The following is a 13,198-nucleotide window of genomic DNA, read 5'->3' as shown; positions in this document are numbered from 1 at the left end:
GTCTTTGCAGACATCATCTTCCGTGTGTGGAAGACCCTAATGTTCTGTACAGCAGGGTACAGCAAAATTAAATTCTTATCTTCATCTACGCTCAGTTTGACTCCCCTCAGAGAGACCCTTCTGGGCCAGAACAGTTAGGTTACTAGACAGTATCTGAGTTTCACAAAAATGACTGGCCTAGCAGTAGAGAAGAGCACAATCTGCACTGCGTTACAGGCTCCTGGCTGCCCACGTGCCTGCTTATTAACTCGTTCCCAGTGAGCTAGGCATTTCTGTTTGTGAATGGGAGTCAGAGTAAGGGCAGCACTCCAGCAATGCCTATAGCTCACGTTGCAGTGAAAACAAGCCATAACACAAACACTCGTATTCCCTCAAGTGATTAACAGCTCTTCCCTGAACTGGCACAAAGTGTTTGATATTTAAGGAGACATAAATTAAAACACATACACTTCACAAAGCATTTCCAAAAACAGTGCAATTCAGAAACAAACAAAACATCCTTTCACACTCATAAAATTGTATTAGACAATTGTTTTACACAGCTAAAGAGGTGGCAGAGCTGACTGGGCTCTTACCTAAACACACTCGCCCTGTTCCGTCCAGTGTCAGTCCTTCAGGGCATTCACAGCGAAACGAGCCTCTGCTGTTAACACATCGCCCATTGGGACAAACCCCCGGGAAAACATCACACTCATTAACATCTGTTGGGAAAGGAAGAGTTGAAAGAAGTTTCAGAACATATGTGAACATATGAAAGAAAGCAAGACACTCACGCATACTCTATTAGGATCTGAATACTGTTCTAAAACAAGTGTCTAGCTTGATCTCAAGGGACTGTTTCAAGATCTGCAAGCCATTGGGCATAAAAATGACACATTTCTTTTCTAAGTAAGAATTCCTGCATGATGCTGGAAATGGTTGAGAGAAAGCATTAAATGCATTTTGAAGAAGCAGTTCCATCTGTTTTGTATCCTTTTGATATCCTTCAAGAAACAGTGTAACACACTGTCTGTGATGGCAATTACCTAAGGTCAATATGATTGTGCCCGACCAAAAAAACCCAAAACAACAACAACAAAACCCACGGACATCATTAGTCCCCTTTATCCCATTTTCCAGAGGGGGAAAAAATGACATCTGGAGTAAGAAGCAACAACTTCACCTTCACAAGTAACACCTTTAACTCTGGCAAATCCTCTTGAGCAAGCTGCATCTGGAATCAAGCCAAAAAGATTTATCATTGCTTCAGAATTATAGAAACACGACAGTAAATAATTTAAAAAGAAATGTACTTTTGCAGTTTTCCTGCACTCTTTTAATAGTTTGTATAAGGTGGCAAGTGCCCTAGCCTCAATCAAGAAAACTACTGACTCATATGTGTTACTTGAAACAAGTGAATAGCTGAAGGAATGAAATCTTTGTCAATGACTTTCTTATGTGCTCTCCTGGATGTGGACCAGAACGCTTAGCATCTAATCAGGTCAATCTCTAAGGCAGGTAAGGAGATTATAACAACTTTTTATTTTATACAGATACCAGCTATGTAAGATGTATGTTTTGCTGTCCGTGCGTTCATTCTAGCCTGTTAGGTTTCTTACGACTCGTGCAGCAAAAAGAATGCCATCTTAATTCCCAGCTTATGCAAACTTTTGCAATGTAAAATAATTTCCAGTAAGATAAGCAAGCTTTTACCCAAAAATCTGTACTCAAATGTTTTTGAAAGATAAAGTTCCTGTACAGCTCCCTGAGGATTTAGAGCTTTAGTGATGCCAGTTGTCACTAAAGGCAATTTTTCCACTCCCACTTCATAAAGGATCTGAGCAATGACATTATCTTAGGGCACGCCTGAAATGTAAAATGTAGCATGCTGCAGAGATATGAAAGCTTGCTGAAATTTGGCCAATTCTACAATAGAAAAATTTATAGCTAAAGGTACCCAGTCTGATCTAATTAACTCTTTATTAGTTGTACCAGCCTAACCTGACCGTGCTGCTTCCTGGAGTCCAAACTTGTATCTTTTGCTTGGTGCTGGACTGCACAGTTAGAGTTCTGTTGGATGTTCCTTGAATCATGTTTGTTAGATGGGATACACGTGCCTGCAGTTATTGTTCCAATTAAAAAACAAAGGCTAAAATATCCTGACACTGGTTCAGCTGCAAGTGGCGTTATTCAGACCTTATGGGGTCTCTTCCAAAAAACATCTCTTCCAAAAACTACAGTGCACATTTAGCATTCCTGCTCCCAATCTCTAGCCCTATCTCTGTGATCAAATAGTAGTGCTACTCTGTAACCAGTAACTGTACACAAGGTATGTTTTTGAAAATAGCTCCACAGATGGTGGAGATTACAAGACATGCTAAGTAAGACACCTTTTTAAAAAAAAAAAAAAGGTGAAATAAACAAAAAACACACGGATGAGAATCCACCTACTGATACATCCACTCTTCTCCCAAAAGATGCAGGATATGAAAGCACAGCACCATACCTAATTCACACCGCTCACAGGGGCTGCCCCATGCTGCTCCTAAGGTAGCACAGCATTCAGATTTCAGAGTAGCACCATTGATGTTGACTTCACAACGACTGTCCTGGACGTTAAGCCAGCATGTCCCCTTCAGGCTATCTGCAGTGGAAGAGAAAACCATATGGAACTGTCATAGCAAAAAGAGCTGGCATATCCTCATGCCCACTGGTAGCCAGAGTACCAAGGGAACATAGGCCACCTTTTAAAGGAAGACGTCCACCAGGATCATTTTATACATATTTTAGAAGGGGGGGGGGGCGGGAAAGGAAGAGCACTATCACTTAAAAGTGATCAACAGAGGACACTGCTGGAGGCATTTTATATTCCAGGTCCCACAGGTAGCAGAAGTCCTCCAGCAAATACCATGGACTTTTTTTTCTTTTCATATATCAATTGTTCAATCTAAAATACATAAATACCACTGAAAGCAGGGATCAGAACCTGGGACTCCCCCTCACAGTTGACTGGCTAAACCACTACGTTATGAAAACCAGGTGCCCTTACCTCTGCCTGAGTCAGTGAACCTTGCCAGTTTGTCAGAAAGGAAAAAGAAAAAACGGGGAATGGGGTGAGCTATATTCTTTTAGGGGTCCTGTCCTGCTGGTTTATTAGGCATGCTTTGAACACGCCTACTGGATTACCTTCCACTCTTTGCTCCTGAGGACTCAGCCACCGCACACCAAATTCCAGAATCATGAAATGGATTCCCAGATTGTGAGCCCAGGGCAGCTCAAGACAAGTTAATTACAGTCAGTGTCCAACCAAATCAAGCAGCACTTCCTGACTGCTGCCCAGGCTAAACAGCCACTGAGCAGAGCAGAGATTTTCAGTTACACATTGGCTCTGCTGCCTGAAATCCTCTGAAATTCTCTTTTAGGTACCTAAATCTTCAAGTCTTACAAGTTGTACTTCCAGTGCCTAAGCCACTTTTCAAAACGGAAGTTAGGTCCTAAACCAGCTAGGGACTTTTGAAAGTTCTACCTATAGCACTTATGCTCAGTATATTTAGTGATTTCAGACATTCAAATGGTAAAACGTACCTTGAAGCAGAGAACAATCTTTGTGACCACATAGCAAAAGCAGTCTGTAAAGATCTAACCCAGATTTGGAGGTCAGTCTGGAGAAGGCTAAATGCATTTGCACGCTCAGAGTTCAAAGCTAAGCAAGTGGCCCAGATGAATTTAATGAGATGATTAATGCAAGATGAATAGGAGTTGGCTTTTAAGATTTAAGTATAATATCTGTAAAAAAAATTCAGACCATCTATAAGATGCTGTCGATTGGTATTACCGATACCTTATGTTTAAGAGCACTGTGCTTAAGAAATAGAACCGTTTCAGTGTAATTTTTTCAAACAATTTGAACTTGTCTACAAAACTGGCATGCTATAAAACTGTTTAAACCACAGAGAGTATAACCCTTCTCTGGCTAAAGTAAGAGGAAAACGTGGCCCAAGAATGTGACTGGAACCAGTCCTAGAAACTGGGCAATGTACTTTGTGAATAGTGAAGCGTAGAACAGTTGTATTTATTTATTAAGATTAATGTTGGTCTCAGAGATGTGGAGCAGAACACCACACCTAAACAAGTGCACAAGCCAACGAGCGGCAAGAAAGAACGCAAAAGGCATCTTTCCCAGTCCTTCATCTGCCTTTAGCTCATAGTCTAGACGAGGGTTAACATCCCCAGAGGACCACTATTACAAGGCCAAAGACATGACCCGGAAAGTAACTGACAGCATCTGCTCTTGGCTAGTCATGGAACAGACATGTGCCCTCTCACCAGAAGTCCCACATTTGGGGGACCGGCAGGGGGACAGGGAGTCAAGGCGCTTCATCTGCTATTTTAAGCTGAATGCAGGCTGCTGTCCATACATTGAATGGCTCTGCTTTATGTTATCAAAATGTAACTGCTTCCATTGCTTCATTCAATAGAAATGTCTTGAACACAATGTTTTTCATTTTTAGTAGCCAACTTTATAGGACCCAAAAGTCAAAATAATATCTCAAAAGTGATTTAAACTATACAAATTAGCAGGTGACTTTCCTCACACCAGCTGCATCTAGATTATCCTGCCAAAATCCACTTGTCTTATCTTTGTTCAGGCTATGAGTTAATTTCCTTTATTTTACACAATCTCTTCTTGTCCAGACAAAATTTACAAAGGGCAGTCACTGTGACTTTTTCTTTGGTGAGAAAGTTATTTATTATCCAGCATCAAAGCATTCTTTCTGCTGCTCCTATCCCTTTGATTCTGACTTGAAGAAGAATATATGCATACTACAGGCAGATGGCAGCCTACTGCTTTGTCCACTGTATGGATTTAACAAATATTGACTAAAAAGGGCATAAAAAGCAAACATTATGCATATATCTCCAAAAAAGTGGCAGTATCACTACTGTATGTGCATTTCTCAAAATGGCAATGCAGTACTTACACCACCAACAGGTACAATTCAAAAACAAATCCACTCCTCACACGTAAGCAGAGTGCAACCTCAGTATTGCAAATGCTGTCAGTGTAAAAGTAAAAGGAATGCAACATAAATCAACATTTTTGTTAAATGCTTTTGCAGTAACTGCTGAACTTAAACTCATATTTGTTGGAGGTCTGAGCTCAAGTTTGAGCCCAAATGTTGTGACTTGAACCCTTGCTGTAACTCGAACAAGTCATTTTTTCCTCTACCTACTTGAAGTTCACAGAAAGAGGTAAACGGTTTACATCTATGCTTAACTTCTACATACTGTATGGATGCAAATGGCTCAAGCCAATCGGTTTCACAACCTTGAGGGCGAGCAGACTGAGCAAAGGAACCAGAGGTACTGGCCGACCTGAGCGCTCTGTTCACAAACTGAGTAAGTAACACCTACCATTCATGTAACTTCTCTACGCACAATCAGTCTAATGTGCCTCAGACGTGACCTGAATCCACGGGACAACAGTGAAAATCAGCAATAAGACCAACTAGCAGTTCCCAATTAGCAGAAAATACGTGAGCAATCAATTGTAAAAACACAATTAATAGTCAGCCTTTGTTAATCTTTTTTATTACACTACTGTTGCCATGAGTTTACTGACAAAATTTGTATTATTTTTAAGGTAAACAAATTACATCATTGCCATGAAAGAAAGGAAGGAAAAATTACTCTTATAATGTAGGACTGAGTCTGACCTCTAAGACCAGAGCAAATTAGGAATCAAAGTAAAACTACAGAGGGGTCAGAATCAAGCTGATATATTTGTATTTTTATGTTACCTTATTCTGATTCATCTTTCTTAAGAAGAATATAATGCCTTTCCATGTTATTTCTACATCAGAAAACCATGCTAGCTGTATATTTATAAGCTGGCATATGCTCTTCACATCTGACGCTACGGTAACGCTTTACAGGAGCAAGCAGCTAAGAGAATTAGGGCAAATACATTCAGCAAACAAGCCTTTGCAGAGGTACCATGGGGAAGCACCTTTCTCTACTGTAGAGATTTAAGACAGCACACCTTTGATTAGACTGTTCATAAGTTTTTCACACAATAAACTACTTATAACCTCCAATTCATGAGTGAATATGTCGATCTGCCCTTCTTTCATCACTACCAGTTCTAATGGGAACTTTGCCAAGGTAAAACATCATACAACTGGACTCTAGCAGTACAGATCCATATTTTTAACTTTATCTGTACTTTGGATCCTTCAGAAAACTCTTCTGAGAGAATGCTGGTCAACATGAATGATTACATTATTCGTGGCTGACAGTGGCTCCTGTCCTTAATTTTTTACTCTGACTGTTCAAATGTTTATTTTGTTTATGTTTTGTTTTATTCACCACTCCTACTCAGGTCGAGTAAGACCTCACTCTGTAAGCATTCCAGTGGAATTGCTCTGTAAAGTAAATCCAAACCCATAGCTACAGTTAGGCACTTAATGAACTTACAACACATTTGGATGTGATAACAGGACAAAGATTAAAAATAAGCAGTACAGAAAAAGCGTAAGTTAGTATGGTTATTTCAATAAAACATACTGATGTAAAACAGAACAAAAACAATTCTAAACTGTACAAGCGAGTGATGCTATAGGAAATCTAAGAGAAGACTTAGGTACAGAACATTCACTTACAAACCACGCTAACAAGGTGTGGGCACGCTCTACCATTAGATGGAAACTTGAGTCACTGCATTCAATTTCCTATCTTAAGAAAATTTTGGCAAGGCAAGGAAGTTGAACCAAGGACACCAGACAAAACCAACATCAAATAAAACCAAGATTTAGAAATGAGCATAATCTAGACGCCAATGGCATTCCAATCCAACTTATCCCATATATCCCACAATGACATAAATTACGTTATACAAATAAGATGAAACAATGGCAGCTTGTGAGCACTTGAGGAGGGCAGATGTCTTCAACCCTTTAAGATCTCTTGGAAAGGCAAGAAAAGAAGCCATTAGTCAATGTCCCCTTTTTTCCTTCCAGAGATAACGCCAATGACATTTTGCAGACAATTGTTTCTGGTAACTCTAATAAAATCCGTGTGGTGCTCTGCTTTCCTTCAATGCTATAGAATTCTTAGTAAAGGGTGCTAATATTATACATACATGTGTGTGTGTGTGTGTGTGTGTGTGTGTGTATACACACACAGACTTTTTATTTTTATATACACACTATATATAGATCAATACACATAGTGTGTATACATACATATATATATATATACACACACACTCATGCCACTGCTCTAGAAAAGGGATCCTGATAAATCCAGACCTGTTTTACTCCCCCTTATTTATCACGTTTCTACAAAAGAGGTAAAGTGTGAGACCGTGCTGCAATGCAGAAGCCGCAACCACTTCCTTTCAACTAGGAAGGCCAGTCTTCACAGTTTATGAAGAATACCCTGAATCCCAGAAGCCATGTGCTTTCCTATCATCTACTTCATTTGAGTAGATGTTCCTCCAGTTTTACTGGCTTTCTCATCTCAGATTTAAAAGTGGCCCAGTGCCCAAGAACTGAACGGGCATTTCTGCTTTATAACTTCCATTTCTCAAGCACTGGACTAATCACGTGTGTTTTTACCCAAACCCTGTTTTCTGGAAGAATGACGATTGCTCCAACTAATAATAAAGTCGCCCCAATGGTTCCCATCCATCAGTACTAGCAATTCACAACTTTTACCATAGTTAGGACATCCCCACGCGTTATGTTTATCTCTCATGGAAACAACCAAACTGTTGTTCAGTCTTAACTACACAATCAGACCTGCTGTCGTCTTCTGCAAAGGGGAGATTACCAGAACACATTTATTTTCTTACTTATTTAACCAACGTGATCAACGTTTTCCAAGTTAGAAAGAAAAAGAAAAAAACAGAAGACCCACCAATGCAGATTAGTCCAGTGGAGTCCAGCTTGCTGCCAGGCGAACACTCACAACTGAAAGAACCAAGATTGTTCCTGCAGGCGCCATTGACACACGGGCTGCTTTCGCATTCATTTATATCTATAATCCAGAAAGGAAAGACACTTTTAGGACTGCAATGTACCTCTGGAAAATATTATACAGTACGAACACTGCTGTGGATCACGATTTGCCAGAATGTCTGGTATATTTGGCTTTTTTCTTTCTTTTCTTCCTTTTTTTTAAAGCGTGACATACAAGGGATGTAGGGACAGCTAGTTAGCATGTATGTGCACGTGTATGGGAGCACATATTTTGAAAGCGTTAATTAAATGTCTCTTTTCTACAAAGACAGTAACTTCCAAGAACTTGGACTACAAGGTTTTCCAGCATCAATTATAACTGTCCTGTGAGAAATCAAAACTCTTCTTTCATGGAAAGCAATGCATTGCCAGCCACAACATGCTGTGCACAAACAAAGGCCTTATTGTTTCTGTCATTTATGGCTCCAAGAGGCTTGGGAAGAATTAAGAAAACTCTGTCAGAAACAAAATATTACAATGCTGGCTGCGATTCTCTGGTCCTGGAAAGCATTCAAGAAATAAGAGTTGAAACTGGAATACTGTAAATGGTACTTCTCTCTAGCCCCAAACTCCTCCTACTTTTTACCCCTGGGAGTTTTTTAAGCCTGTTCACATGTAAGAATAGGACCCCTGCTAACAGTATTATTTGCTGATTTTTTTTTTTTTAAGTGAAATTAGTTTTAAAATTAAAACAATACTAGCAAATTCTTTCGAAGAACAACTGCAGATGCATATTCACCACTTCTTCCTGAACGCAACCAATTTCATTTTTTGATTTGGGTCCTAAATGAAGTCATACATTTTAATCCAAGCAGACAGTTCCTTTGGCGGGCCAGAAATGAAACTTTTCAGTGCATGCTTATGTTCTCTAGTGGTGTCAAGCAATAATGCCAGACCCATTAACTAAAATAGCCTGATGTAAACTAATTACAAAGTAATGCAGTATCTAGTTAAGCATGGGAAACACTAAGAGCATCAATGGATCATTTCCAAGATAAACCAAAATATCCTCCTCATTTTGAACAAATCACACAAAAAGTACCATTTGCTATCTAGTACCTTATGATGCATCAAGTCTTCATTTCACTAGACATTTATTCTTCCATGGAATTTTGAGGTCATAGGAAAAAATATGTGCTTAAAATACTCATTAGATCACATATATATCTTTAAAAAAAGACAGAAAATACCCAGAAATCAGAAAACTTAGGAAACTGATTCCCCTCTTCATCCCAAAAGCAAGTACTTAATTCAAGGGACAGATTTCACAGTCCCATCAGTTAACGGGTTTACTTACCTATACAGAGTGATTAGGACTTGTCCTTGAAAGCCAGCAGGTTTTTGAATAGTGACAGAGTCTTATGTTAGTGAAGTCAACTCTAAACTTGTGGATTATCCAGGTTACACATTAATCATACCACAGATGCAGACACATCAAAACCAAAAGAGCTCATTAGGTCAAGGCAGAGCATTACATGAACACATGTACACAGCATCCAGGGCTGGCTGTACTAGACTAACGGCATAGCCAGAAGCCAAGCTGATAAGCCCTGACCCACCATGCTGGCTCTGCATTCCTGCAGGGCACTAGACTCTGTGTGCTGTAGGGCATTATGCAGAGCTTCCAAGTTTCCCTGCAAACAGCCTGCTTAGACAGTTGGTCATATTACCTCAGGTTCAGTCCTTGCCCACCACAGCCAACGTTAGCTTACTAAGTCAAGTGCTGCACTGAATATGGCTGTACAGGGCCAGAACAGGTCTGGCACTGCTCACGTACTAACTCGATGCACTGAGAAGCACAGCACGGATGTGTTCAGGCAGATGCACAAAAGCCATCTGACTTCTGGCAGAGCCTGCTCTAAGCCTCAGTAAATTAAGTCCCTGTCTGCCTGAGCTGGCCCTCTAGAGAGCTTGCCAATGTTTCTCTGCTCTTCATCCCTTCTCCTCCCCATAAATACATTATGCACTTATATCACCCAAAGTTTTATAATCCAGGGTGTGCACCCTGCCTTCCTAGCCTGTCTTTCCCTAGCCAGCAATACCTGGTAATGGAGAGTATTCTGTGCTGCTTTTACAGAGAAATCATATATCTTGTTCCCACAGTTAGAAATAGATCACACTGAGGCACAGAAGTCATCTCAAGTATGTACTATATGTCGAATAATTCTCAGTATAGAAATGATTTTGGAGAACGATACATTTTTTTCTTCACGTCCATCTGCCATCTTGCTTTCAGTAGTTTGACTAGCTTTAAAAAATGAGACAAAAAATGAAAAGGGCAGGTGAACTACATTAAGACTATATATAGCTTCTCCCTATCAAAGGCATCAAATGTTCACCGTCTCTTACGATACAACAAAGGGACATCAGATGAAGCGCACTGCTGGCAAAACAACTAAAGAAATGGTTCTTCACATAACAGGTAGTGAAACTCAAAATCCTTGCTCTAGAATGCTAAAACCTTGCATGAGTCAATAGTAGTCTGGACAAGCTCATGGAAGAGAAATCCACTGAGGTTTCCTAAATGCAAAGATCCTATTTCTGGTTTAGGAAGTCCCTGAACCGCAGACTGTTGGAAATTCAAAAAGTATTTGCAGAAAATAATATTGTATGCTTGCTCTGCTGTTATACTTAACACTGGAACACAAGGGATTTTTGATCAGAGCCTGTACTGCTGCTTTTATGTACAGTATGATTCAGCCAATAGCTTTCCTTGCTTTCCTCAGTTATCATAGTCATAGCCATAGACTTCAGCATTTGGCCATGGTGAAGTCTACCTTCAACACCTACACTCCAGCACAGAAAAATAATGGCCAGTCTCTTCTACCTGCACACTTCACAGCTTCTGCAAAAGATGAAGTCCAGCACATTAATACGTTTCTTCCCCAAAAATATCTTTCTTGATTTTCTCCTCTGACTCCTTGCATCAAGATGAGAAACTCTACAATAACTTAAGCCAGACTAAGTGTTACCATGGTCCATCTTCCTTCCCTTTAATTCTAACTGCCTGTCAGTCCAGATGCACACACCTGCCACTTCCTCACACTGGTTATTAGTACTCATTTGATCCCACAGCAGATCAGTTCGGTTAACTAAACCAAACCGGTTGAAAACCAATTATTTTTTAAAGGATTTTTTTTGGTAAGTATAGGTTCTTGAACAAGCTCCATGTGAATCACATGAGGAGATGGTTGCAGCGCCATCAGTTTAGATCATCTTAAACTATTTGCAACCATAGGTCAGCCAACTTGCCCTATTACTACCTCTTCTTGTTCAGTCCAACTTTTCACCCGTCGTATTATCAGCTTCTACCTCTGCGCAATCTTAGTCCATCAGAGGATCCATTTACAACACAGAGGAAAACAGGATTTCTACTTTCAGCCAAGGGGCAACTACAGGGGAATTCCCTTGCTCAACCAGACATGATCACTGGCACAGAATCTTTGGGGCTCAGGGAGTCTCTACTGAGCACGTGTCAACTCAGACTTACAACTCGGCCGAATATGAGCAGATTTTCAGATGAATAAAGAGGCATCATCCTGACATAAAAACTACCCTGAGAAATTTTAAGCTGCAACAGCATAGAGGAGCTGCAGCTTTTTAAAGAAAAGGTCACAGTTTTACACATTTTTAAATACACAAAACATTTTCTTACTAGCCACCCATTCTTGGAAATGAACAAAATGTTTTTTCACAGGGCAAATGGTTAAAGTCCAGCAAAGATATTTAAAACTGAAAGTAAGAGATTTTCACAGAAACTGTCACATGATTTTAACTGGTAGCCCTACAAGACACACGTGCGTGTACACAATCAATGTGCAAGACAAAGTATTATGCAAGCAGATAGCTACGACTATCCCAAACATCACTTCAATCATATTCAGAATATCGAAAGTGCATAAAACTTAAAATACTTTGTACTTACAAATGTAAAATATTTTAGACTATTATGCCTACTCTTAATTCTCCCTGATCCTTTCGCTAAGTTTACAACCGCAATTTTCTTCTAGTAAAACACATTCTGTATTTTGGGTTTTCAGAGCTAGCAAGAAACCCAAACCTAACAAAAAATACTTCAGGGCACAGTCAAATATCCTTCTATAACTCTATGTAGAATAATTTAAATCTTTCTTCCCACCATTCACTACGATCCCACAGCTGGAAGTCAGTGTCCTCAAAACTGAGACTACTGAGAAGTGCATATATGGAGACAGAGGGACCAAACCATCTAAACTACAACACCCTATGAAGAGAAGCCGATCTCCTGATTTCATGGGCTACATACACTTTTCATTCTCTGGCAAAAGGCAAATAAAAGGAAGAAAAAAGACTCAAATTGAGCTTCCAGCAAAAATAGGGAAGAATAGAACACTGTACATACACTGTAGTGAGATCTGACCCTTCTGCTTTCTAGACTAGGAGAACTTCCATTTCAAGACAAGTCAGACAACTTAGTCTAAACTTTAGCTAACTGAATACGCTCTTTGACAATACAGCTGAGTCACCCAATAAGGTTGCTCCTGTCCACCAGGGACATTTCCCTCACGCCCCTTCCTCCTCCTTTTTCTCCCAGTTTCCATTCCACCCCTGCCCTAGTGCTGGTGCCAACCCTTCACAGATCCTACAGAAGAATATTCACCTTGCATTTTCCAGGATGAGAACAGCAGAAGCATATAGTCAAGAACGGGAAAGGGGGAAGCTGTATCACAGAACCATACTCTTCCTCATTTCACTTTGCCCTGACACAGACGAAGGAATGCTCCTCCGATCTCTTTCTACAGATAAGAAACAAGGACAGCTTTCACTGAGGATTGGGATATGCACATCTGGAGGCATTAACTTCTTGAATCAGTATGGTTGTTTCTAAAAGGACTGTGTGATTATACTCCAGGCCCCTAACCCTGAAAAAATAGTTTATTACCTTCTGCATTTGACATGCTTTGGCACTATCTTAGTCTAAAAAAAAAAAAAAAAAAAAAAAAAACACCTCTGAAAAACACCCATTCAGGAAAAAAAAAAAATTAAGGATGAACAACAGCTGAATCAGGGCAAAGGAGTATCATATGCACAGCGTAAACAAACTCCAAAAAATCTTTCCAAACATCCTCTTATAACAATATTAAATGCGAATTTTAACAACAGTGAGCAAGAAAATAAACTGATCTTAAGTACTGCTTTATATTCAAAATGAAAAGCCA

General features: G+C 39.8%; 1 protein-coding gene across 1 annotated transcript in view; it reads right to left on the bottom strand.

Annotated features, from left to right (window-relative positions):
• LOC138064174 (fibrillin-2-like) overlaps positions 1–13,198 on the bottom strand; it is a 181,843-nt gene that overhangs the window by 71,074 nt on the left and 97,571 nt on the right. Inside the window, exons 20-23 of the mRNA XM_068925661.1 lie at positions 7,900–8,019; positions 2,486–2,623; positions 1,163–1,213; positions 576–701 (exon numbers count right to left, since the gene is read on the bottom strand). Coding sequence (XP_068781762.1) covers positions 576–701; positions 1,163–1,213; positions 2,486–2,623; positions 7,900–8,019 — 435 coding nt within the window. The remainder of the gene's footprint in view (positions 1–575; positions 702–1,162; positions 1,214–2,485; positions 2,624–7,899; positions 8,020–13,198) is intronic.

The sequence above is a fragment of the Struthio camelus genome, chromosome W (genome assembly GCF_040807025.1).
Source record: "Struthio camelus isolate bStrCam1 chromosome W, bStrCam1.hap1, whole genome shotgun sequence".
Classification (NCBI taxonomy): Eukaryota; Metazoa; Chordata; class Aves; order Struthioniformes; family Struthionidae; genus Struthio; species Struthio camelus.
This window is presented reverse-complemented; position numbering and strand designations above follow the sequence as displayed.